This window comes from Mesoplodon densirostris, chromosome 8 (assembly GCF_025265405.1).
Source record: "Mesoplodon densirostris isolate mMesDen1 chromosome 8, mMesDen1 primary haplotype, whole genome shotgun sequence".
Taxonomy (NCBI): Eukaryota; Metazoa; Chordata; class Mammalia; order Artiodactyla; family Ziphiidae; genus Mesoplodon; species Mesoplodon densirostris.
Genome location: NC_082668.1, coordinates 46,147,643 through 46,175,286, shown reverse-complemented (window position 1 = coordinate 46,175,286; position 27,644 = coordinate 46,147,643). Strand labels below are relative to the sequence as shown.

The 27,644-nt window shown below is 41.1% G+C and overlaps 1 protein-coding gene across 3 annotated transcripts; it reads left to right on the top strand.

Annotated features, from left to right (window-relative positions):
- Positions 1 to 26,959, top strand: INPP1 (inositol polyphosphate-1-phosphatase). Of its 3 annotated transcripts, none has more exons than XM_060106506.1 (6): positions 1 to 308; positions 15,318 to 15,585; positions 18,357 to 18,417; positions 21,387 to 21,587; positions 24,112 to 24,286; positions 26,211 to 26,959. In XM_060106506.1, the coding sequence occupies exons 2-6, from the start codon at positions 15,382 to 15,384 to the stop codon at positions 26,776 to 26,778; spliced, it is 1,209 nt and encodes a 402-aa protein (XP_059962489.1). In that variant the 5' UTR covers positions 1 to 308; positions 15,318 to 15,381; the 3' UTR covers positions 26,779 to 26,959. The 3 variants fall into 3 exon arrangements, with proteins under 3 accessions (XP_059962489.1, XP_059962488.1, XP_059962486.1); XM_060106505.1 differs by having other exon boundaries at positions 1 to 422; XM_060106503.1 differs by having other exon boundaries at positions 1 to 426.
- Positions 26,960 to 27,644: the final 685 nt, after the last annotated feature.

Here is a 27,644-nt window from a genome sequence, read left to right as displayed (position 1 = left end):
CGCGCGTTTCCACGCAGTGGTCCCTGGGGAAACAAGAGGGCGGCGGCCTGGCGCATGCTGCGGTCTGCGATCCCGGGAGAGCGTGGCCGCGCGCCGCCCGGGTGCGCCTCGCCCTCCGATGACCACCGCCCTGCTCCCAGCCCCTCGCCCTCTGGCTGAGCCTGCGGCCAGACGCCCGGCGCCCCTCGGCTAGCCTCCGACGCCCGGCCACCTCCTCCTCCGCCTTTTCCTCCTCCTCCTCCCCCGCCACTTCCGTTTTCTGGAGGGAAAGGCTGCAGCCTCCTTCTGGGCTCGGCATCCCGGCTTAGGTAATACGCTTTCCTCTTTACGCCCCCCTCGCCTCGGCGCCACAGCCTCCCTTCCTGCTCGGATCCGGGTCCCCGGGCTGGGCGACCAGCACGCACCCATCGCCTCTCCGGAAGGTAGGTGAGTAAATCTGGGCCAGCAGGGCTCCTTGCCTCTCCGCCCGGCCTGTGATGACCTCTGTCCGCTGAAGCGAGGCTGCCACCCGGCCCGGCCCACATCGTTGCTGCAACCAGCCGGGCGGAGGAGCTCTCGAGTCCTGCGGCTCCCTGGGCTCCGCAGAAACGACCCGAAAGAAGTAGACGGTGGGAAGAAAGATTGGCAAACACTTTTTTTTTTTTTTTTAATTCGATCAGCATTTTTAGGTCGAAGAAGCTGATCTGACAGTTGTCGAGAGCAGTGGCCCGGGTTCAAAGTGTAGATGGCGTAGCTGTCAAGCGCCCCTTGGTTTTGCTTTGAGAGATGCTTGTTAGTGTCCATTGCTGCTGGCTGCCACTAGTGACCTACAAGATGAGCGTAAAATAACATGAAGGGACTATATTTAGAAAAGTCTTTGCCTCCTTGCTTTTAATTCACTGCATTTTGAAAGGCGGTCTGGTGAGACGTGCAGAGTTAGTTGGTGTGGCCAGAGTAGAGTAGTGGGGCGGGGGGATGCGGATATTTAACATGGGTTTGGCCGAATCGTGTATACCGTTAGACACGAAGAGCCTGAAAAAAATCCCTAGATTATTTAGTACATTCATGAAGAATACATATAAACAATCAAGGTGTGTACTTTGGAGATTTTCTGTTTTAAAGCAAATTTTAAGGCGTTGAATAAGCAGAAGTTTGTCCACTGTGTGAATGGCGTTCACTTCAAAAGAACAGTGGGTTAAGGCTGTGTGGATAGACCACTTGAGTGCATCCCACATGTTGAATAAAACATTTTTTGTCCGTTTTGCTGTGATTCCTAGCTTTGAAACCAAAGAAGTTGGTAAGGATCAGCCCTTCTCAGCCTGATAATAGTCTAATAATGAAAATAATCCACCGAACTACTACTATTGACTGATGAGTTAGCTAAGTGACCTCAGTTTTTACCTTTTAAAATAGGTTATAGAAGGGGGGAAAAGGGGCAATAGAAGAGTTCATTTTTTCAAGGCAGATATTTGTTTGCATTCGTTTTTAGAATCTACTTTATTTTTAAGCTTTTGTGGATTTTTATACTACTCTTGCAGTCAGTTCTTAGTCATGATGAAAATTATGTAAAAGGCATAAAGTTACATTTTACTTTTTCATAGAGAAAGCTACCGTTTCTTTTCAAGTTATTGGACTAAAATCACCACCTGGTTGGAAACTGCAGCTTGGACTCATGCCATTTAATGTGGAATATCTTATTACAGATTTAAATTACAGCTATACTTGTGGTAGTTCTGAAAAAAAAAGATCATGTCTTATTTGACATATAAGGCCTGTGAAACAAAAGTTATAAAGTTATTCATTATCTATTTACTTCTGCTTTTTTTTTTTGTGGCTGCATTGGGTCTTCGTTGCTGTGCACAGGCTTTTCTCTAGTTGCAGCGAGCGGGGGCTACTCTTCGTTGCGGTGTGCTGGCTTCTCATTGCCGTGGCTTCTCTTGTTGCGGAGCACGGGCTCTGGGCGTGCCGGCTTCAGTAGTTGTGGCTTGCGGGCTCAGTAGTTGTGGCTCAAGGGCTCTAGTGCGCAGGCTCAGTAGTTGTGGTGCGCGGGCTTAGTTGCTCCGCAGTGTGTGGGATCTTCCCAGACCAGGGCTCAAACCCATGTATGTCCCCTGCATTAGCAGGTGGATTCTCAACCACTGCACCATCAGGGAAGCCCAGCACACATTTTTACATGTTCAGTCTCTTTTTTGTGGTAGGCAATCTTAATTCAAGTCCTTTAATGTTATAAGAGCATTTTATTAATGGATTTTTAGTGCAGATTACTGTGATAGTAATCTACAGCAAAATATTGTGCCTGATCATTTCTCTTTCATATAACAGACTTATTTGTTACTTTTTCTGTGTTCCTAATCAGGGAAGACCAGCATGTAAATTTTAGTAACTTATTTATAACTTTTATTAAAATGACCCAACACCATCTAAAAAAGAAAAAACTTTATTTCAGCATAAAATGTGGTCAATTATGTATAAAAACAAATTGACAAAATAAAGTATTAATCTATAAAATAATTCATTAAGATGGATTACCACAATGGAAAATATCAGTTTCTTTCTCCATTCCTTTTCTTTCTTTCTCTTTTATTTTGCTTTTCTTTTTTTTTCTTTTCTTTTGTTTTAGGGGTGGAGGAGGGTTGTTTTGCTTTCTTGTTTTTATTTTTAATCAACTAAATGTTAAAAATCTTTTAACTTAATTATCCAAGTTTAAATTACTGTAAATATTTGCTAACTTTTTCAATAGATACTTAAGTTTGTCCTTTTCTTTACAGAGTGATGATGGTTAGGTTTCCCTCGATGCGAATGAGAGTTGTAACAAATTGCACAGGATTAAATTCAAATGACCAAAGGAAAATGTTATTTAATATTGTTTAAGGTAATCCTAATGTACTTAAAAAAGATTTTTTTTTATCATCAGTAGTTTTAAAAATAGGATCTTATCTTCCAAGTTCTAGAAAACCCCTCTAGTTAATTCCTGAGAATTTGCAAGAATCACATATAACCACATATAATCCCAGTTTGATCTGGGAATCATGAAAGGTCTGTTTTAAAAATATGGTTGTGGGCTTCCCTGGTGGCGCAGTGGTTGAGAGTCTGCCTGTCGATGCAGGGCACACGGGTTCGTGCCCCGGTCTGGGAAGATCCCACATACCGCAGAGCGGCTGGGCCCGTGAGCCATGGCCGCTGAGCCTGCGCGTCCGGAGCCTGTGCTCTGCAATGGGAGAGGCCGCAACAGTGAGAGGCCTGCATACCGCAAAAAAATAAAAAATAAATTAAAAAAATAAAAATATGGTTGATTGTAAGCTTCATGTATAGCAAAGAATGGGGGAAATAGAAATGAAAGCTCAGAACAAAAAGTAAATATTAACTAGCTTAGACATTTATCTTTGGTTGAAGCATTAGCAAGAATGCAAGAGCATTGAGTATATTTGTATATTGGAGTGGCTTTAATGAGCCACTTATATCATTTTAGTACTTAGACCTTTTCAAGTAAAAGGTACTATAAATATTCTTCTATCACTTTATGTTCTTTTGAAGGCATATGTTACATTCAGTATTATGTATTGTTGTATTCAACATCTCTCAATATCTGTTAAAAATAAACATTTACCTCTACAAAATGGAAGTAGAATGATAAGAGATATGCTGCCATAAACCCAGCCTGCCAAAATGATACACAGTGTGATCACTGACCTTTACTTTCTTGCTATAATATTCAGAGAATATATTTTAGGTCATGTAATTTATCATTGCAGAAATAAATAATAATAACCATCTTCTAAGAAGTTCTGTAAAGAACTCGTTTGAATCATGTTTCCTAACAGTTATCATCCTAAAATTTGCATAATGATAATCCCTTACAGATTAATTTTAGTGCAAGAAAATCCTTTTAAACATGTTTAATGGAATGAAAATCAGTCAATTAAATTACAGAACTCCCACTGTGTATCATGAGGAGATGGAAAAAGTGTGTATCCTGCTCGAAAGGAACCTACAGCCAATTAGAGAGAGAACAATGGTGCCCCAAGGGCAGGCATGGGGGTGTGGGGCTTAGGCCTTCCTAATAATGTTCATTAACCCAACCCAAACCGCTGTAGCATATAAATACACATTAAGTATAAAAACCAGCGTGATTGCAGTGCAAAATCAACTACAAGCCAAAGAGCCTAGTGCCCTCTTTCAACTTAATTTTCATGACCCCGCCCCAACCTTTTTTTTTCATTCAACCAACAAATATTTATTATGCCCTTATTAGGTAGATGATAAACATTAAAAGCCTTAAAAATGTACATTTTTTAAGCCTGTAATTTTATTTGTATTTTACTCTTTAAAAAATTGTAGTAAAATATATATATGACATAAAATTTACCATTTTGACCATTTCCAAGTGTGTAATTCACTTGCATTAAGTAAGTTACCATTGTTATGCAACCATCACCACTATCCATCTACAGAGCTTTTTTTTTTTTTTTTTTTTTTTTTGGCGGTACGTGGGCCTCTCACTGTTGTGGCCTCTCCCGCTGAAGAGCACAGGCTCCGGACGCGCAGGCTCAGCGGCCATGGCTCACGGGCCCAGCCGCTCCGCGGAATGTGGTATCTTCCCGGTCCGGGGCACGAACCCGTGTCCCCTGCATCGGCAGGCGGACTCTCAACCACTGCGCCACCAGGGAAGCCCTCCAGAGCTTTTTTATCATCCCAAACTGAAACTCTGGATCCATTAAACAGTAACTCCCCATTACCTGCTCCTCCCAGCCCTGGTAACTACCGTCCTACTTTCTGTCTCTATGAATTTGACTATTCTGGTCAAATATAAGTGGAATCATACAATACTTGTTCTTTTAAGTCTGGCTTCTTTCACTTAGCATAATGTTTTCAAGGTTCATCCATGTTGAGGCATGTACCAGAATCTCATTCCTTTTTAAGGCTGAATAATAGTCCAACCTCTTTTATATGGAAAGTGGATATAAAAAAAATAGAGAAGTTTTGAACTGGAACAGACCATAGAAATCATTCCCTCCAACCTCTCTGTCCCTTCTTTCTTTTCCTTTTTTATGTTTACAGAAATGAGGAAAACAAGTCCCTGAGAGCTTACACATGTGGCCAGGGTTTTACACCTGGTTGGTTAAAGGCCAAGCAGAGCCTAAGAACCAGCTCCCCTGTGGCCTAAACAAGGCTCTTTCTACCACACACCCACGGGTGGCCCACATATACCATAAAAGGCAAGTGTTAAATGAGTTGGTACGGAAAGTAAGTGTTGCAAAAGTTCAAAAGAAAACATAAAATGACTGAAAAACATTACATGCAAAAGGAAACCTTCAAAATGGATTTGAGGATTAATACGATTAATGATAAGATTAACAATTATCAAAGCTATAAATAATATTCTGCTGGGAAAGTTTCTACAAGCCATACATCTTTCTTTTTGCCTTGAATTAGGCATTAAATTTGTATTTTAAAAAATATTTATTCTTTCCCACAGTTAAGATAGCTACACTGAATCTACTTCCATTTTTTTATATTCTATGTGATTTCAGGTTTCATTTGTGACACCTCGGTTGTATGCTAAAAACATCTCTTAGCATGTAAAAGTTTAAGCATATAGTTGGAAGACAGCAGAAAGAAAAGAGTTTCTATTTAGTGAAAGTGTTTCTCACTCCGGAGAAAAGATAAAAAAGGGTCACTAACAAATTTAAAAGTATTTCTAAATGGAATATTTTTTCATACTTTTCAAATGCATTCTGGGAAGACATTGAAATGTATACTTTAGGCAAGTATTATGCTAATGTGGAATACTTATTATGTAGGTCAACTTGCATTTTTTTCCAGCATTTAATTTTTGTTACAAAAAAGACAATATAGTTGACCCTTAGCCGACCAATGCCATTATTTTTAGTCACAGTAGCTATAGCTTTCCCTGTTCTGCTCCTGAATAACTAGTGAGAAACAGAGCTGACTGTTGCACCTGGTGTTCCCTTAAATTGTCAAATAAAAATTAGATGACTGACATTGCCTGTCCTCAACCCAGATTTACTGGATCAATATCTCCAGGGGAGAAGTCTAAAAATCTGTATTTTTAATGAGTGTTTCAATTGATTCTTGATCTTACTAGTTTGGGAGACACTACTTTAGCACAAGCTCCCATTTACAAGCTACCAGAACAACATTTGAGGATAGAGGACTTCTTTGTGGTCTATTGCTTTGAGCAGCAGCAGTGAGCAAAAATGCAGGCTACTGTGGTCCAACAGTAGCCTTACTAGACCTAGAGTGAGGTAGACTTGATCAGCTTAGAAATGGGCGTGTTATGTCAACGTTATTTGAAGAATGGGAAGAAGGGAGGGAGAAATGTGAAGGTTAAATAGATGGATTTATATATCCCATATTTAATGTCTTCTCTAACAAAACCAAATTAAACTTACCATTTTTGTCTATTTAATCAAGATAGGTCACCTCCAGATGTCAGAGCATAATATCAGATTCCGATTTGGTGCTCAAAAATGTGGTTCAGTTGCTAGTCATCCAGATACAGCTTTGGGTTTTTTTGTAAATGAATGTAGAATATATGTAGGCTTTGATATAAATAAATGTGGGCCCATGTGCCTAATAACACCTGGGTAATGCTGATAAAATACAAGTATAGTAAACAATATGACAAAGATGAATTCTGTATTTACAAAGCTAAGAGAAAATTCATAAGCCAACATTTATTGAACACCCCTGAGGTATGTGCTAAGAGTCATAAGAAACCATGCACGTTTAAATCTCCTGCCAGACAAGGGCATAGATAAGCAAACCAATGTACAGTGTGTTGGAGAGCTGAGATAGAGATTTGTCCTGCCTCTGTTCTCCTGTGGTCCAGGTACCCAAGATGGAGGGTCAGGCATGGCTCCTGGAGGAGCCAACTCTCTCTCCACACACACACCCTTTAAAAAACTTTCTATCTAAATAGAAATACATACAGAAAAGTATGCAAGTCCTAAGGGTGTAGCTTGATGAATGTACACAAAGTCAACCCACCCATGTAACCATCACTCAGATCTAGAACATTCCCAGTGCCTAAAAGCCCCATCATTTACCCCCATCAATAACCCCTCCTCCTTCTCCAAGGGTATCCACCACTGCAACTCTCACACCGTAAGTTAGTTTTCCTTTTTTTGAACTTCAACTAAATTAAATTGCTCCACGTATATTTTTTGTGTCTGACTTCTTTCACTCAGGAGTGTTTTTGTGAGATGCATACACGTTATTGCCTATAGCAATAGTTCATTAATTCTCACTGCTATATAGTATTTTCTTTTGCAAATATGCCACAGTTTATTTCATTTTAGTGTTGATGGTCACTCGGGTTATTTCTAGTGTGAGGTTACTGCAACAAATTATGCTGATCATAAATATTCTTGTACATGTCTTTTAATGTATATGTGCAGGAACTTCTGTTGAGTACAAGTCTATAAGAGAAATTGCTAGGTCGTAGGTTATGCTTATATTCAACAAATTATAAACAGTTTTCCAACATGGCTGTACCAGTTTCATTCACACCAGCAGTATGAGTCTCATTGCTCTACATCCTCATCAAACCTTGACATTTTCAATCTTTACTTTTAGCTATTCGGTTGGACATGCAGTGATACCCTGCTGCGACTTTTAAGTTGCATTTTCCTGATTATTAACAAGCTACACTATCTTTCCATATATTTATTGGCCATTTGAACATCTTTCATGAAGTATCTGTTCAAGTTTCTTGCCCTTGAACTGATTCTGAGAAGGTGAGTAGACATTAGGCATGAGGCAGGAGGAAGGGCATGTCAGCCAGAGGGAACAGCCTGTGCAAATTAATGATCTGCCCAGAGCATGGGAGTAAATGGACAGATGGTGGGAAATCAGCCACTAAAATGCTAAACTGAATCAGAGACTATGAAGGGATGACAGCAACATCGCAGAGATCAAAGTGAAACAGCACTAAAGAAGTAGAGGCAGTCCCATGCTGTACTACTTAGTGGATCCTGAGAAATGTGTGATGATCAAATATCTGAAAGTTGAGCAAAGCTCATACACTGGAAGGACAATTGAGTTTCCGATGACCTAAAAGGTAGTGTTTGTAAATGCCTGTGAATGCTTGTGGTACAGTTTTCCTTCTGGCCTAGGTAACCAGGTGGGTAGATGAGCGTCTCCTAGGGATGTCAGGGGAGGCTATTGTTAGCAAGTTGCACTTTAGCCATTGTTGGTTACTCCAGTTGAGCCCATTACATACTTTGTGTGGGCCCACTTCTGTTCCCCATCCTTTCTGGAAGCTTCCATTCTTTAAACTACTCCCTAAAGCAGCCCTAACCTGGAAGGGGAAGAGGAACAAGGTCTCTGTTTCCCCTACAAGAGCAATGTGAGCTAATTTAGAGCCTTGGCCAGCCCCTCAGCATGTGCCCACCTAGGGAGAGTCCTGGCCAGCTGCACCCCTTTGAGAGAGGTCACCAAAAACACTTCTTGTAAAGCACCCAGGTATTTCATGGAGGTCCAACATTCTTCCCCAACAGTAATAGCAGTCAGGCAGGGCCACCACACAGTAATTTCAAATTGCCAGTCTTCAGAGGATGAGTGACAGACTGAATTCAGTTTATGAATTGTGGGGATGGGGTGGAGTCATTGTCTAATGGGCAAAAATGTGGGCTCTGTAAAAGTAGTAGGTTATCTGCAGGAAGCAATGAATGTCAACAGAAATGTTTTGACCTACTTGCCTATTCATTAGTGAGCAGTTCTGTTTTGTTGAGGGCCCTTATCTATGTTGTCACATTTCTGTCACCGTGAGCAACACAAGGGCATGGACAGGTTCTGGTACAAGCAGGCTCATCACACAAAAACAGACACCCTTGGCTCTAGAATCTCCACAAATTTCCCGACAGAATATCCCCCTTGACAGAATAGTGACCCTCCTGAGCCATCTGTAGATGGTCTACCATGAAGCCAGAGTAGTCTTCAGCCTCCGGGAGCCAAAGTTTCCACCCAGACACCCAGAAACTGAAGCAATCAGATCTGGCCTGCATAAAGGAACTTTTTTCTGGGTCACTCAACGAATTACAAGTAGTTTCCAGCCTTTTAGATTTAATGGAGTAGTAAATTTTCAGAAAAGATTTCAGTGACCCCTATAAAGTTGCCAACTTCTTATTTTTCAAGTAAGGACTGTGATTGTGGGTTCTGTGAAGTTGTATTTAATAGTCATAGTTGTCATTTGTCATCTACTATACGCAAGGCTCTGTGCTTGGTACTTTTCCAGAAATACCTCTTTTGATCTTCACAATGTCCCTGCAAGACATGTATTATCTTCATATTACAGACGAAGAGAGAGGCTCAGAGAGGGTAGGTAAATTACCTGATGCCACACAGCTAGTTGATGGCAGAGCCCTGGTTTTCAACCCAGGTCTATCTGATTCTGAAGCCTATGTCTTTCCCATTTTACTGTTTATCACGTCTGAAATATGTGTATATTATTCAGATATGGTTTTTAATATCTGGTGTTCTGATGAGATGATAAGATGGTCAGAAATTAAAATTGAGTTTTGTCTTTGTAGAGAGATTTGGGCTTCCAGGAGAAGTCTTAAGAGCTTTTTTTTTTCTAGTTGGCCTACTTCAGTTTACTCAATGTTTCTCTAATAGATGTGAAAATTCCCTAAAAGCTAAAGAGACTGTTTCTATCTGACACTGTGACACGATCTTATGTAAACATGTACATATACATTTGGTCTGAGATGGTGAGGAATGTAACTTCTTTAAACCTGTTCTGCTCAAATGTGACTTGAAATGGATTGTCACAAAATAAGGCTTATAAGAGTATTTCAGTGTTCACTGATCATTAATGATTTGGCTGTTAAAGTGAGTAGCTCCTAGTGGGAAACTTTGTCTTACAGAATTAAACCTATTGACCACATAAACAGGAAAGAGAACCCTACCCCAGTTCCCTGTTTGGCCAGAAAAAAGAAGACAAAGGAATAGATTGGGTTGGCATTTGCTAAGATTATCAAGGTCTCTTTGGGCTAAATTGTATTCTCTCTAACTTTGTACGTTGAAGCCCTAACTCTCCTGTACCTCATAATGTGACTGTATTTGGAGATAGGGCCTTTAACTTAACTCAGTTCAAGGTTAAGTGAGGTCATATGGGTGGGTCCTAATCCAATCTGAATGGAGTCTTTATAAAGGAGGGAGAGACGCCCACACATGCTTGTCCACAGAGGAAAGTCTGTCTGCAAGCCAAGGAGAAACCAACCCTGCTGACACCTTGGTCTTGGACTTCCAGTCTCCAGAACTGTGAGAAAATAAATTTGTTGTTTAAGCCACCCAGACTGTGGCACTTAGTTATGGCAGCCCTAGCAAACAAATACAAGAGGAATTAGATATTCGGCATGAGCTGACCCCCTCCCCGCCCCTCATGCCAAGACAGCCAGTTAAGAGAGGTATCAGTAGAACATAGATGAGCTTTTACTATCCAGCAAAGATGGTTTACACTGAGACTGAGGATCAGCTAGGGGAAAGGTTTTTCTGAGAGCAGAAGGAAAGTACGTTTCAAATAGTGATTTTTTAATGATCAAACTACTGACAGCTATCAGGGAGGTGTGTGTGTTTCTCTCCTTTTTGCTATATAAGATACCTTATAATAATAATATTCTTGCGATTATTTATCCAGTGATTGCTCATTTCTTCCCTTAGTTAACAGCTAACAATTCATGAAAGGATTTTATTGGCTAGAGCACTGGCTAACAGTGTGCTCTAGTCAATAAAACTGGGTTTCTGCCGTTTCACCTGGGCTTAAATCTTGTCCCAGCCGCTTCCTAGCTGTGTGATTTTGGGCAAATTATTTACCCTCCTGTGCCTCAGTTTCTTTATCAGTAAAATAGAGATAATAGTACCTTCTCCGTAGGGTTGTGTGAGAATTAAACGAATTAACATATGTAAAAACATATGTAAAGTGCTTGGAAGGATGCCTGCCATATAGTTAGTACCTAATAAATGTTAGCGATTATTATTTTAACTTGGGCTTTTTCTCTGCATATGAATAACTGTTAGCACATGGTTTCACCAAGATATCTGGCCACCAGGTGCCAGCCCCCCTGAAATTACCAGCATAGTATTAAAGGTGAATGAACAGCCTGAAGAACAGTAGCTATTAAATCTCAGTGTTTAGCATCATCTAGGAGGCTGACAAAACTAGATTCCTGGACCCTGTCCCCAGCGATTCTGATTCACTAAGTTGGAATGGAGCCCCAGAAATCTGTCTTTTTAATAGGCGCCTTAGGTAATTCTAACACGTGGTTGCCAGAATACCCATTAAATACTAATCCAAAGGAATTTCTTCTATATTCAAAGCTATTAAATTATGGTAAATGTCATAACTCACTAATCATGTATCTATAATAATTTTCATTTAAAGTATTTGAAATGTTTAGGGCTTCCCTGGTGGCGCAGTGGTTGAGAGTCCGCCTGCCGATGCAGGGGACACGGGTTCGTGCCCCGATCCCGGAAGATCCCACATGCCGCGGAGCGGCTGGGCCCGCGAGCCATGGCCGCGGAGCCTGTGTGTCCGGAGCCTGTGCTCCGCAACGGGAGAGGCCACAGCAGTGAGAGGCCCGCGTACAGCAAAAAAAAAAATAAATAAAAAAAATAAAAAAAATAAAGTATTTGAAATGTTTAAATAAAGCCAACTTAGGTCAATAACCCATGTATAAACTTTTTTTAAATTTATTTATTTTTATTTATTTATTATTATTTTTGGCTGTTGGATCTTCACTGCTGTGCACGGCTTTCTCTAGTTGCAGTGAGTGTGGGCTTCTCATTGCGGTGGCTTCTCTCGTTGCGGAGTACAGGCTCTAGAGCACACGGGCTTCAGTAGATGTGGTGCGTGGGCTCTAGAGTGCAGGCTCAGTAGTTGTGGCTCACGGGCTTAGTTGCTCCCCCGCATGTGGTATCTTTCCGGACCAGGGCTCGAACCCATGTCCCCTGCATTGGCAGGCAGATTCTTAACCACTGCACCACCAGGGAAGCCCAATAACGCATATATAAATTTGCTTTTAAAAATTATCTGAATGATAATTTCCACGAGTGTTAATACAAGCTATTAATAAACTCGAAGAAATTCTGTATTGGATGTAGCCCTCAGTTTCTCTCAAGTTGAGTCCTTCAAAGTGAGGGCAAATTGTCCATTATGCCCCTGAGTGTTGTGGCCTGGCTGAGTGAATTGAATTGAGGACAGATGGAGAGAGAGATACGGAAGCAGCTTACAGAGAGAAGCACAGAGGACCGTGGCTCATTCATTTGGAGGAAATAGTCCATTCAGCCAGAAAGTAGCAGGCTAGCTATGCAAATTAGTTAGAAAGTCTTGCATGTACATGTTGATAGCTGTGAGAGATTTTTTTTTTTAGGGCGTTAGGACCCTGGAGCTAAAGAAGTTCTGGGTTCTATAGGATGGCTGGAGAAAGCCTAGTCCTAAGCTGAAACTGCGAGTTCAACCTGGAGCTGGACAAGACACCGTAGTGTTTTCTAGGTTCAGAAAGGTGAAAGGTGATTAAGGTTGAGTGCTGGGATAACTTTGGAATTGAAAAATCTGATTTACTGTGTCATGATGAATTCTTAAAATCTGTGCACCTGTTAAAGGACTAAAGTTTAGAGCTGCTATTTTTTCCCCCATTGGTCAAGTTGCTGTGCTCAGGTGAAGTGAGAATGGTCATTATTGAGGAAATCAAGGTCAGGTTCAAGGGTGAGAAACTACAGATCTCTGGGCAGCTGTATAGAAACTTATCAGGACTAAGTTGGTGAGTTTTCCATGTGAGGAGAAAGGTGGTGGTGGTGCCTGGAGATTGTGGCCTGTGTGAGTAACTCACCTGAGTGTTCTGAGGGCGTCATAGGGAGAGATTCTTGGTTATCCAATGGTGTGGTGGTACGCTGTTTCTTTTACCAAAAAAAAAAATTGACTTTAACAAAGTTAAGTAGAATAGACAATACTGGTATTGTTAATTTAGAAAGTTTTCAAACTGGACTCCTTAAAATCTTCATGCTGCTTTTAAGATAAAAAGCTGCTTAGGTACTGTTAGTTCATTGATTCTTTTTCCTTTACTTACAGTAACCTCATAACATGTACCAAGGTATCAAAATAATCAAAGTTATTGAATTTATACACTTGGAGCTTCTGTATCCTACTGATATGTATGTATCCATGTGTGTATACATTATATATAACTTATAATTTAGAGCATAAAGATACCATAAGTTGTTTCTAAGTCAAAGTGCCTCAGCTGTATTAATATAACCATTTTTCTTAATGTTGAGGTTTAAGTCAACCAAAGTGAATTTTTTAAACATATTATTCAATCCTTGGGGGGAAAAGGCATTTAGGTAGGCAGGTGTTTTTGTTTAATTTTTAACTACTCTATCATCTCTACTACCTGATGTTTCTGTTGTCACTACAGTACCACTTTGTTTGGACAGTTATCTCCAGGAATTGAGGAATTCTTGTCCTTTGTGCTTAATTGTTCCAAGATATTTAAAATGTCATTTCTTATTAGAAAAGCAGTATATATTTATTGTAGAATATTTGAAAATTATAGAAAAGCATAATGAAAAAAATCCTCCACAATTCTAGTACCCAGTGATAATTACCACTAAACCTCTGTTTATCATGAAAACATCACCTACTAGCCTTTCAAACTCTCTCTACATGTATAAACAGAGTGCATGTGTGTATAAACACAAATTAGGAACATACTATGATACTATATATACACTTAATATTATAACATTAACATATATCCCTATTAAATATTCTTCAAAAATATTTTAAGAACTACATTGTAGTCTATCTTACATTGCACCAATGTTTAAGATTATTTTTAACTTTTTGCTGCTGTCAATAATACTAATCCTTCTTCTGTGGAAATATTTTAACACAACTGTGACTTAACACAAAATAGGGCCAGACTGGAGTTACTGGCTAAAGGTAATAACATATCTGAGGATCTTGATACATTTTTCTCAAATTGCCCTGTGGAAACCCACTTGTTTGCACGCCCATTAGCAGAGTATCAGCACCTGTTTCACCACACCTGCAAGAATGAAAATTAACTTTAAAAACAGTTTTGCCCATCTAATAGTGAGGTAGCATGTCTCATTGTTTTTATTCACTTTCCTTTTATTACTGTTGAGGTTGGACATATTTTCTTAGGGTGGCTGACCCATAATCTTAAGTAAATAGGATATATTTTTTAAAGCAGACCTGATTAAGACAAAACGGCTATGACAATTCGCAGTTAACTCCATTGCATTGACATCTTCATTGTTGTACTAATTCTCAGCCTCCCAGAGTCCATTAAAGGAACTTTTTTTTTTTTTTTTTTAAAGAAGTAGAGTATTTGTTATGATAAGGAAAAGCCTGAGCTTCTGGGTGAGCCCTGCTGGTTAGTCTTGTGTAACCCTAAACAAGTTGCTTAACTTCTCTAAGCTTCAGTTTCCTTGACTGTAAAGCAGGGCTGATAATCCTCACACTAATTCTCACAATGCTGAGATAGATAGGAATTATTAAAGCATTCAGTAAAGTGCAGCTACTATTGAAACTGAGAAATGTTTCTCTCCTAATTACCTGATAGGTATGTCAAGGTGTGGTAGCATGCCTCTTAGAAGCCAGAACTTTTCAAGTCCCAACAAGTTGCATGTTTGAATTCACTTTATTATTTAAACTTGCTAGAAGAGCAGCACAGCTAGTGGGACTTTTTTAATAGAAAAAAAAAAAGGTGATTGGGGTTGGGAGATCACCTGGATTGCTAGCCCAGTGTGACCCCAGAGTCCTGCAGGACACAAAGATGCTTGCTGGTGTGGTGCTTGGTACCTTAGAGAAAGTTGCCCCCAAACTGACGGGATAAATGGGCTTTCACTTCTTCCTTCTTCCTTTGGGGAAAAGGGTGAAAGAAAGAGCACTATTTTAATAATGTTGTTGCTAAGGTTTTGTGCTCATTCGAAGGTCATTATGTGAACTTGGCTTTTCCTTTAATTTAACATTGTGCTCGTGTATCCACCTGCCTATTGGTCTAGGGTTTTGTAAATATAATGTAGATTCTCATTCAAATTCTTTCTTTCACTGAGAAGTCAGTTCTTTGCATAATGGATTTGAGACTATAAATCTTTTGATCTTTAAAAATAAGTTTCAAATTTTAGATGATATCTAGTCTTCCACCTGGAGGATGCGACTGTGATCTATATAGTAGCTGTTCAGCCATGCTGACCGGTTGACTGCCAGATGGGTTGTTAGCAGTGCCGAGGCACCCTGACATCACTCTCTGAACTGCTTTCTCTTTCACATTCTTGTACTTTTCCAGCTGACGGCCCGGAGGGTGGGTGCCGATTCCACCAGACGCTGCAACTGAAAAGCCAGGTTCAGAAATGTCAGGTATCCTCCGGGAGCTGCTCTGTGTCTCTGAGAAAGCTGCCAACATTGCCCGGGCATGCAGGCAACAGGAAGCCCTCTTCCAGCTGCTGATAGAAGAAAAGAAAGAGGGAGAAAAGAACAAGAAGTTTGCAGTTGATTTCAAGACCCTGGCTGATGTACTGGTACAGGAAGTTATAAAACAGAATATGGAGAACAAGGTAAGAAAGGTCCCAGCCAAGGTAATTGCAAAATATTTGCCCCTGTGGTTTTTCCCCTCTATAGAATAGCATCCTTTCTCCTCACCACCCCTACCCCCATTACTAACACCTTGGATTCTAATAAACAACTTGGGTTTTTCCCCTTGTTTTGACTACAATATTACCAAAATGTGTGCTGCAGAAAAAAATTTTAAATACAGAAAAATAAGAATCCTCTTAATCCTAACACTAGAGAAAACCACAGCTGTTTTGCTAAATATTGTTAGAATATTTTCCTTCTGTATGTGTACATGGCACATACAATTTATTTCAAAAGAAATGAGAACATACTGTTTTATAACTTTATTTTAACTTGATATCTGAAGTCCCACCTTTTGACATAATCATTTATCTAATGGTTGCCTCAGTTATGGGTTCATAGAGTCCTGGAGACTTAAAGTTGAGTAGGAAAACATTGTTTGTAACTAACAATGATTGTAATTCTAGGTCTTTTAAGCTGACTGGGGAAAAGAAATTATATTCATAAGTAGTAATAACAAACAATAACATTAGCAGACACTTATAAATGCTTACTGTGAGCCAGGTACTGTGCTAAGGGCTTTAAATATATTAATTTAATCATAACAATTTTATGAGGTAAGAACAATTATTTCATTGTAATGGATGAGAAAAGGGAGACACAGAGAGGTTAAATAACTTGCCTAAGGTGGCACAGCAAGTGAATGGCAGGGCTGGTTTTTGAACCCAGGCTGACCAAGTCTGTGCTCTTTGCAATACTATATTGCCTTTTTATGGTAATCTAATAATTTCTTTTCTTTTAGGTTTGGGAGGATAGAATTTCATGTCAGAAAGCCCTACAAAATATTAGAATTGTTTCTATGAAATTCTCAAAATATTAGGAATCACTTAGAATCATTTAAGTGAATTTTTTTTTTTTTTTTTTTTTTTGCGGTACGCAGGCCTCTCACTGTTGTGGCCTCTCCCGTTGCGGAGCACCGGCTCCGGATGCGCAGGCTCAGCGACCATGGCGCATGGGCCCAGCCGCTCCACGGCATGTGGGATCCTCCCGGACCGCGGCATGAACCCGTGTGCCCTGCATTGGCAGGCAGATTCTTAACCACTGCGCCACCAGGGAAGCCCCTAAGTGAATTCTTGACCATAGGCAGGAAGAGAGAATAAATTGACCCCTTGAAATTTCTATAAACTGTACTTTTTCATGTCCTATAATATCTGGCTCCAATAAACTAAAAAGGAAGCAAATTTATTCTTGTTACTGATCAAGAGCTGGGTGGAAGGGATGGTTGAGCAACTGGATTAGAAATGTATCAACGTTAAGTTCTGTGGGCTAATATTTGCCCCAGAGCATTATAACGAGTTCAGGCAGTTGTTCATTCATGAAGTATATGCCAGGACTTATGAACACATAAATGATATTCACTTTTGGCTTGTATAAAATAGTTTCATGACTCTCCTATACTGTAGCCTCAGAAAGGGTTTCTAGGCAGGTTGTGGGAAACTGAAGCTTCAGCCCTGGATGAATTGATGAATCGGCTCAGTGCCAGCCCGTGTTGATTTGCATTGTTCTTCTTTTTTTTTTTTTTTTTTTTTTTGGCTGCGTTGGGTCTTCATTGCTGTGCACAGGCTTTTCTCTAGTTGCAGTGAATGGGGGCTACTCTTCATTGCAGTGCGTGGGCTTCTCGTTGCAGTGGCTTCTCTTGTTGCGGAGCACGGGCTCTAGGCTCGCGGGCTTCAGTAGTTGTGTCACGTGGGCTGTAGAGCGCAGGCTCAGTAGCTGTGGCACACGGGCTTCGTTGCTCCGAGGCATGTGGGATCTTCCCGGACCAGGGCTCGAACCCATGTCCCCTGCACTGGCAGGCGGATTCTTAACCGCTGCACCTCCAGGGAAGTCCCGACTTGCATTGTTCTTTAAAAGAGTTAAAAATAACCAGTAGTTGTGGGCATTATTAAAGCTACTGGCCATCTGTGAATAACTGAGCTCAAATATTTGAAGCATTTCCTTGCTTTTATTGCTTGAGAACCGTACTCATATCATAATTCAGCACATATTTTGAGAGAAATTATCTTTACTGCAGAGAAAATCTGAAGCAAAATGTGTCTGAAAGCTTCCTGGTCATACAGAGATGAGAGAAAATTTCTATTTAGCTTTTTTTTTTTTTAATTCTATATTGGCACATAAATTGTTGGCAAATAAAATATTTCCCCTTTTTTGCTATATCACCTTCCTAGCCTGATGGCTAATGATACTTCCAACAGGTACAGAAAACACACCTAAAAATGAAAACAAAATCAAATGTTATCCTCTGATACCTTCTATCCAGTCTCAAGTAATCATCTCAGGTACTTGGTCAATAACATTAACTTGTATAAGGTACTTAGGTACTGTTTAGGAGCAAGAGTAAAACATCTCCTTTGTAAACATTCTAGCTCTATGGCCCTTAACTAGAAGGATGAGGTTTCTAGAAGTACTTCTGCAGACTCAACAGAACATAAGGAAACCAGACTTCTACCATGATTTGGACTTTCTAAAGGGGCAAAGGATCTGGAAAATATTAGAAAACTAAGTACTGAACCAAGTTGACTTCACTTTTTATACTTGTTATACTTGGATTAATTTCTGGAATTGTAAATTTCAGATCTAATTGTGCTATTTAATTTGAAGTATAAAATGAAAATCTGTTCAGAATTGAACGTAAATGTGGGATTTTTGTTTTCTTTATTGTTGTATTTTTGTCATACTCTGAATCATTCAGTTTCCAGGCTTGGGAAAAAAAGTTTTCGGAGAAGAATCCAATGAGTTTACAAATGATTTGGGTAAGTATAAAAGTCTTAATGTATTTTTATAACTTAATTATCATATGGTATTTTTATTTTCTTTTTTTTTTTAAGATGTTGGGGGTAGGAGTTTTTATTAATTAATTTATTTATTTTTGCTGTGTTGCGTCTTCATTTCTGTGTGAGGGCTTTCTCTAGTTGTGGCAAGCGGGGGCCACTCTTCATCGCGGTGCGCGGGCCTCTCACTATCGCGGCCTCTTGTTGCGGAGCACAGGCTCCAGACGCGCAGGCTCAGTAGTCGTGGCTCACGGGCCTAGTTGCTCTGCGGCATGTGGGATCCTCCCAGACCAGGGCTCGAACCCGTGTCCCCTGCATTAGCAGGCAGATTCTCAACCACTGCGCCACCAGGGAAGCCCCTATTTTCAACTTACATAAAGTAAATGGATGTTTGGAGGCCTTTCATGTAAATACATATTTGAATGTTAAGCTTCATTCAGTACTTCAGAATATCATGCCATTTACGACAGGGAGATGTGGCATCTTAGGATTATTAGCAAGTCCACATGTATTATTCTAGATATAAATCTGTAGCATTTGAATAACGTATGATTTAACCTTTGGGAAAGTTGCCTGGCCCTTTGGGAATCTGATGGAAGTTATAGATGCCCCCAGAAAGATGCACATCTACACAGTTTTGCAGGCAATTTCAAGTCCAAGTAAACCCATTTGTGGACCTCCTAGGGAGTCCATAGACCTTGGCTGAGAATGTAGAGGAGGCCCTGTCCCTGAAATCACCTCATGGCTTCTCTGGTCTCAGAACCTCTGTAAAGGGAGTTGGACAAACAAAAAGGTTCCTTTTACCACCAAGTTTTAACTCTTATTTAATTAGTTTCCTGTGGACCAAATTCTCCTTTGATGGACCACCAGTTCCCTTGTGATAGAGAGGAAAATATCAAATCGCTGATCCTTTTTAGAGAAGCAAACTGTTTTTAGTTGTCTGGGTTTTTGTTTGTTTAATGGTAGAAGATTAAAATAGTGAACTTTAAACACTGATCATGTGACAAATAGTTAAACATCTAGAGGCATGTTTACAAAGAATACTAATTTCTGGATTAACTCTGAGAAAAATTTGTCTCCTTCATGGGCAGTGTATTAAAATGCACTTAATTCTATGACACTCAGTAAGAAGAAAGAAAAATCTCATTTAAACTTAAGATTAAAAAAACCACCTGTACAGGAATAAAGAGTCAGTTGTAGAGAATGGACTTGAGGACATGGAGAGGGGGAAGGGTAAGCTGGGATGAAGTGAGAGAGTGGCATGGACTTATATATACACTACCAAATGTAAAATAGATAGCTAGTGGGAAGCAGCCGCATAGCACAGGGAGATCAGCTCGGTGCTTTGTGACCACCTAGAGGGGTGGGATAGGCAGGGTGGGAGGGAGACTCAAGAGGGAGGGGATTTGGGGATATATGTATACATATAGCTGATTCACTTTGTTATACAGCAGAAACTAACACGATCTTGTAAAGCAATTATACTCCAATAAAGGTGTTAAGAAAAAAACCCAAAACACCTGTGAGTAACCCGTAAGAAATCCTACACTTAAAATCCTGTTTGACTACTTCATAAACAGTTATTTTAATATTTCATTTATGTATCTAGAATTATAGGGGCAAAAAGGCATTCCATGTACATTTTCCTTAGAACTGAAGGAGAGAATGGGTTTAGCAGAGAACCATGGCGAAGGGGAGGGACTGGTGGATGAGGTGAGGTGAGACCGTTGAAGTTCAAAGGAAGGAGTTTGGATTTTCCTCTAAGCATGATCGGAATTCAGTGGCAAATTTTAAGCAGAGGAGTAATGTGATATGATTTGCTCCCTTGAATAATCCCATGACTTTTACTGAGTCTAGTGTAGGTGCTCAGCAAGTGGCAGTGATTAGCATTATTCCCCAACTTTAACAGTCTCATTTAATTGAATTGAACTACATGTAATTGACTGTTTCTTGCTGTTTCAGAATCATCATTGTAATAGACTCACACTGTGCTTCCCAAACTAAGGATCACATGAATCACCTGGGGATCTTGTTAGAACTCAGTAGTTCTGAATTTCTAACAAGTTCTCAGGTGATGCAAATGCCGCTGTTCTTGGAATGGCTAGGTTAGCTAGGAGTATTTGTCTATATACCACAAAATCTCCAATGTGCCATGTTTTCTTAATTTTTAAAAAATTTATATTCTGCGTTGCTGTGACTTTCTCTTGCTATTAACTTGCCTGTTTTTGCCAGCCTCTTTTCTTACTTTTGCGGGGGCTGGAAACCAGATTAAGCAAGGGTCTAAGAAGTGTCTTTAAAGTGATGTAAAGCACCTGGACTCGGTAACTTGGGATTTCAACTGCAGAAGCAGATTTGCTTACATCCTGATTTCCAGTGGTTTCACAGAGAGCTATTCTATGTATGTCATTTAGAGTCCTACAGCTTTACCACATTTAAAGATTAATGTACTTCATCTTATGTTACTTTACTGAGCATAAACAATTTAGGGAGGTAGAAGCCCTTCTTTGTACTGATAAGAACTCCATTCTTTTCAATAACATACTCAAATGTGAATAGGGTGACCCACAGTATATTAAAAGGCAAAAGGCAAAAAATATAAAAGATTGATTATCAAGGACTCAGGGTTCTTAACTGGTCCATGAGCTCCCTTAAACTAGATACAAAAAACTGTGTGCATGTGCCCATGTGGACATTTTTCTGGAGAGTATGTCCTTTGACACCTGTAATTCATTCCGCACTGTTAGATGCATGACTGACCACTGAGCAGCTATGACTTTATGAAGGCCACTGGGTGATTCTGGCAATCAGCCCAGTTAGGAAACACTGGTATGGATATATTGCCCTCACCTAGTCTGAGGTGCCCTCACAGCTTTTGTTTCTTCCCACCCCTCTGTTGTTCTTTCTCCCCTGAAACTTGAGATGTAATGGTCTTTAGTTTGTCTTTACTCTAGGGGAAAAGATTATCATGAGACTGTGTCCAACAGAGGAAGAAACAGTAGATCTTCTCAACAAAGTTCTTAACGGCAACAAGTTGGCATCTGAAGCATTAGCCAAGGTTGTACATCAAGACGTTGTCTTTAGCGACCCAGCTCTGGATGCGATAGAGATCAACATTCCACAGGACACTTTGGGAGTTTGGGTGGATCCTATAGGTAAGTAGAGAGAGTGTTTGCTTTTGTTTATTTGCTTTCATTAGTAATCCTTTTTTTTTTTTTTTGGTGGGGGGTTAGAAAAATAAAAATTGAGGGCATGGTTTAACTCTCCTAGGAGTTTTAAAAGTTTTGAATTTTTAAAATGATAAATGACTTTCACTGCCATGGTCCGGGATCAATCCCTGGTCAGGGAACTGAGATCCCACAAGCCGTGCGGTGCAGCCAAAAAAAAAAGAAACGAAGAGCCGAGGTGTGTGTTATATACTTATATCTATGACATATATCAATAACACGTGTGTGTGTACACACATACACACACACACACACACACAAAGGCACATATACAAAGCTGAATTAACTCATTTTTGAAAGACCTCAGGGTCCAGACTGCTAAATATGAGAGAAGAATGAAGTGATAGCAGCTATAACTAATTGAGCACACATGCCATTTTAAGAACGTTCAGCACCAGCAGATTATTGCCATCTGGGAATACTGTCCAGCTCATCAGATTTTTAAAAAAAAATCAAAATCCAGGTTTTTATGTGAGATCTCACAATTTAACCACTGGCTACTAATTCAGTTAAACAAGCAAACAATCAAGACCACTATACAGGCCAAGCAAAACACAGCTGAATGTGACTCAGCAGTCAGTTTGTGAGTCCTGTGTAAACCTCACCATTAATTTTGTGGTCATGATTATGGTAGAACCATAATGTATAGCTCATTGTGTAAAAAGTGTAGGCCTCTCTCAATGATGCTACTAGGGCCTCCCTGGTGGCGCAAGTGGTTGAGAGTCCGCCTGCCGATGCAGGGGATACGGGTTCGTGCCCCGGTCTGGGAGGATCCCATATGCCGCGGAGCGGCTGGGCCCGTGAGCCATGGCCGCTGAGCCTGCGCGTCCGGAGCCTGCGCGTCCGGAGCCTGTGCTCCGCGACGGGGGAGGCCACAACAGTGAGAGGCCCGCATACCACAAAAAAAAAAAAAAAAAAAAAAAAATGATGCTACTAATGTAATGCCCTAGGTATTAATCTTCGGAAGTCCCCCTTTTTCCCCTACCCTTCCTGGCATATTCTACTCAGTACAACTGCAACCAATCATGCTGAACAGGCAAACTCCCCCCACCCTCCCCATCCTACAAGCACATTAATAATGATAGAAATGCCTTTAGTCATCAGAGAATTAGAGAATATTCAGCCTATGGATTGTATATGCAAACTAAGAATGTTTTCCAGAATCTTTTATTGCTTGAAGGTAAATCAGCCTCAGTTAAGGTTTTTGAGGGACAGAAACTTTGTATTCTTGTTCTATCCTGAATTGATTCTGTTAGCTAGCTCTCTGGATCTCGTGCCTGGCACATCCTTAACTGGGCATTAACTCCTTAGATGTTGGCAGTCAGCTGCTGGCATGTACAGTCTTTTAAGAAGAAACCTAGCGGGCTTCCCCGGTGGCGCAGTGGTTGAGAGTCCGCCTGCCGATGCAGGGGACACGGGTTTGTGCCCTGGTCCGGGAAGATCCCACATGCAGCAGAGCGGCTGGGCCCGTGAGCCATGGCCACTGAGCCTGCGCATCCGGAGCCTGTGCTCCACAACAGTGAGAGGCCCGCGTACCGCAAAAAAAAAAAAAAAAAAAGAAGAAACCTAGCTACTTGGCTTCTTTTTCTCAGAACTACCATCAATTTCTTCCTCTTGTACCACCATCATTGTCTCCTTCCTCCTAATTTGAGGGACAAAAACAAACAAACAAAAAGGTAATTCCACCCCTGACAGATTCCTGGAAGGAGGCTTTCCCATCCACCTTGGACTTGTCCTCTGATTAGTAAGAGCTCTAAGGAATCCCCTTGGTTATCCTGAGCTATTAGCTTTTAAATGATTTTGACATGTGATGGATATTTGAGTGCTTGTTATTTGCAAGGTGCTATGCTAGCTGCCATAGGAACTATAGACACGTCCTTTCTCTCCAAGACTATATAGTTGGGAAAATGAAACACAAGCAGCTTAAAAGTGAAGTACAAGAGGTCAAAAAATAATTCAATATAAGTGGCACCCAAAGGTAAAAACTGATTGGTTACTATCTTAGTCAGTTTGGGCTGCTATAACAAGATACCATGGACTAGGTAGCTTTTAAACAACAAATTTATTTCTCACAGTTCCAGAGGCTGGGAAGTCCAATATCGAGGTGCCAGCATGATTAGGTGAGGTCCTTCTTCCTGATTCATAATTGGTACCTTTTCACTGTGTCCTCACATTCTGGAAGAGACTAAAGATCTCTCTGGAGCCTCTTGTAAGACACTAATTCCATTCATAAGGGTTCCACACTGAGGACTTAAGTACCTCCCAAAGGCCCCACTTACTAATACCATCAACTTTTGGGGGTAAGAATTTTGGGGGGACATAAACATTCAGACAATAGCAGTTACCAAATTAGAAGAGAGAAACGATATAGTACAGGGTTTGCAGATGTATTCATCATCGTCTTCTAAATAATCATTTCAAATAATCCTAACAAATTTGCTTCACTTTTCAGATTCAACTTATCAGTATATAAAAGGTTCTGCTGACATTAAATCCAACCAAGGAATCTTCCCCAGTGGACTTCAATGTGTCACTATTTTAATTGGTGTCTATGACATACAGACAGGAGTGCCCCTGATGGGAGTCATCAACCAACCTTTTGTATCACAAGACCTAAACACCCTCAGGTAAAAGACGAAAATTTGGGGTATATTATGGTTTTTAGAATTTACAACCTCAGCTTTGCTTATTGTCAAGATGATCTCTCCGCGTGACATTCCCATGACTCAGTAGATTTGGTATTCCTACTAAAAATCTGCATGTTTGAATTAACGTTCTTTTTACTCTCAGCCCTGGGTCTCGCGGCAAAATGTGACAACGATCTAATGAAAAGCTGAGTAGGTACGGCCAGGGTTAGGACCTGGCTCTGGGGTGCTCTCCCGGTAGGGCTGCCAGCATCACTTCCTTTTCTGCCTCCTCCCTCCTCAGGCTCCCCTGGACTCCTGTGCAGGGCACAGTTGCTCTGATCCATGGCCCATGCTTGCAGGGCTCCAGGGCATGGCAGAAGCCAAGAAGAAGCAGCTTTTCTCCTGTGATTTCAGTTTTTTATTGAAATAGATAATATTTTTTTCTACTTGTATAGAACTGCATTTTTTTTGGATAAATTTATTTGTTTATTATTATTCTTTTTTTGGCTGCGTTGGGTCTTCGTTGCTAGGCGCGGGCTTTCTCTCTCGGGTTGCAGTGAGTGGGCTTCTCACTGCGGTGGCTTCTCTTGTTGCGGAGCATGGGCTCTAGGTGCGCAGGATTCGGTAGTTGCAGCACACAGGCTCAGTAGTTGTGGCACGTGGGCTCAGTAATTGTGGCGTGCAGGCTCAGTAGTTGTGGTGCACAGGCTTAGTTGCTCCGTGGCATGTGTGATCTTCCTGGACCAGGATTCAAACCTGTGTCCCCTGCACTGGCAGGCGGATTCTTAACCACTGTGCCACCCGGGAAGTCCTAGAACTACATATTTGTATTAAACTTTGACTTGCTTTAAGCAACTAAGAATTGTTTGTTCTTTAATAGTTATAAACTACACCTATGGAATTTTGATAGTTTTCTTCTAACCCTGCCTTATTCCAAACTGAAAGTGTTTGTTGTCTTTAAAGGGTCGTTAAGAAGTTAAAAATAAGTGGGACTGGATGCTGGCATAATCATGACCTAGAAATGGTTGACAAAGTAGCTAGTAGCATAGATCCTAGAGTGAGACTTCCTGGGTTTGAATGCAGATTCTATCACTGATTTACATTCTTACACTTACATTCTCTAAGCCTCAGTTTCCATCTCTGTAAATAAACTATCCAGCATATATAGTAAGTTAAACATTGAGAGATGATAGGTGCTATTTTTGTTGTTGCCAAAAATAATGAGTCCATCTTTCTTGGTGTCAAAACCAAAGTGGAGCTTGTGAATTAGAGAATGAAAAGGCGTTACCAACTGAAGAAGAACTTAAGGATTGTGAAAGATTTGCAGATTGAAAAGATTATTTATCTGTTCATCTTTCCCCCCATTAAACTTCAAATGCCAAAAGTGGCAGTGAAACTTTGCAGGATTTCTGGCCTCCAGGACAGAGCAAATATTTTAGCATTGTCCTAGATGGATGTGATAATACAGAGAAACTGAAAGCATTCCTAACCTGCAACAGCACAGGCAGCAACACGCACAGGGAGTAACTTTTTTTTTTTTTTTTTTTTTTTTTTTTTTTTTTGTGGTACGCGGGCCTCTCACTGTTGTGGCCTCTCCCGTTGCGGAGCACAGGCTCCGGACGCGCAGGCTCAGCGGCCATGGCTCACAGGCCCAGCCGCTCCGCGGCACGTGGGATCTTCCCGGACCGGGGCATGAACCCATGTCCCCTGCATCGGCAGGCGGACTCTCAACCACTGCACCACCAGGGAAGCCCGGGAGTAACTTTTAGAAATGAATGAGCTACTTGGTATCCATTTCTAAGCTTAAGGACATTGAGACCCATTATGTTATATATTTTTCATATCATCAAGTTGGGAAGCCATATGAGCAATGAAAAATGAATGGGATAACCTACGGCCACAACCTGAATGTTCTCTTCCACAGGTGGAAAGGACAGTGCTACTGGGGCCTTTCTTACATGGGGACCAATATCCATTCATTTCTGCCTCCCGTCTCTACAAGAAACAGCAGTGAGACGCAGAGCCAAGTGACTCAAAACCCCAGCTCTGAGGCGGAATGCTCCCACCCGTTCTCCGCTGTCATCAGTACAAGTGAAAAGGAGACCGTCAAGGCCGCACTGTCACGTGTGTGTGGCGAGCGCGTATTCCGGGCGGCCGGGGCTGGTTACAAGAGCCTCTGTGTTGTCCTCGGCCTTGTTGACATTTACATCTTCTCAGAAGATACCACGTTCAAGTGGGACTCTTGTGCTGCTCACGCCATCCTCAGGGCCATGGGTGGGGGAATGGTGGACTTAAAAGAGTGCTTGGAAAGAAACCCCAGCTCGGGGCTAGACTTGCCACAGTTGGTGTACCACGTGGGAAACAGAGGCGCCGCTGGAGTGGACCAGTGGGCCAACAAGGGGGGACTAATCGCTTACAGATCAAAGAAGCGGCTGGAGACATTCCTGAGCCTCCTCCTCCGACACCTTGCCCCTGTGGATGCACATACATAGACGGGCTCCATCCTCACGGACTCGAAACCCAACTGTGAACCTAGTTTCCACCTCTCTGTCTTTTGAAGACAGCTTTGTCCTGTTGACAGTCAAAGTTCACCTTCTCTTTTGAGGAAGTGTGTTCATAATGTTAATGTCAATAAATGACTGATATTCGTGCCGCAGTTAAATGTGCGAGATTCTTTTTTTTTTTTTCTTGCGGTACGCGGGCCTCGCACTGTTGTGGCCTCTCCCGTTGCGGAGCACAGGCTCCGGATGCGCAGGCTCAGCGGCCATGGCTCAAGGGCCCAGCCGCTCCGCGGCATGTGGGATCTTCCCGGACCGGGACACGAACCCGCGTCCCCTGCATCGGCAGGCGGACTCTCAACCACTGCGCCACCAGGGAAGCCCCTGTGCGAGATTCTTAATAGTGGATTTTGTGCTATTAATGTTGCTTGAAACACTTCAATAAAATATTGAAGACAGGAAAAATTCCTGCTCAATTAGTAAACCACTTCTAAACATCTAAGGGATAAGTTAATGTCACTGAAGTATTAGGGAGAGCAAAGAAGGGGTTGAGCTTAGTTTTGTTTCCCTTCTGGAGGAAAAATCTGCAGCTTTAGCCTTTGGCAAATCATTTAGAACTGTGAATTTAGCCATGTTCGTGTACTTTCAACAGTATTATGTTTCTTAGAAGAATTAAAGCCTGGAGCACTGTGGTCTCCTTCCTACTCACATACCGTCTGATACTCACACACACATTCTAATATTCTCTCTCAAATTCATAATCTCATGTGCCATCTCATTCAGCTTCTAATCCTGTCCCTAATAATTCTCTCTAATACTCTCACATACACACTCCATTTCTGTTGGTAAGACAGAAGGGG

Bases quoted from the DNA above. Each gene is read 5' to 3' on its own strand.
- INPP1 (XM_060106506.1), top strand. From the start codon at position 15,382: ATGTCAGGTATCCTCCGGGAGCTGCTCTGTGTCTCTGAGAAAGCTGCC. The intron at 15,586-18,356 runs GTAAGAAAGGTC...TGAATCATTCAG, and splicing joins AACAGAATATGGAGAACAAG to TTTCCAGGCTTGGGAAAAAA. The intron at 24,287-26,210 runs GTAAAAGACGAA...TCTCTTCCACAG, and splicing joins CAAGACCTAAACACCCTCAG to GTGGAAAGGACAGTGCTACT.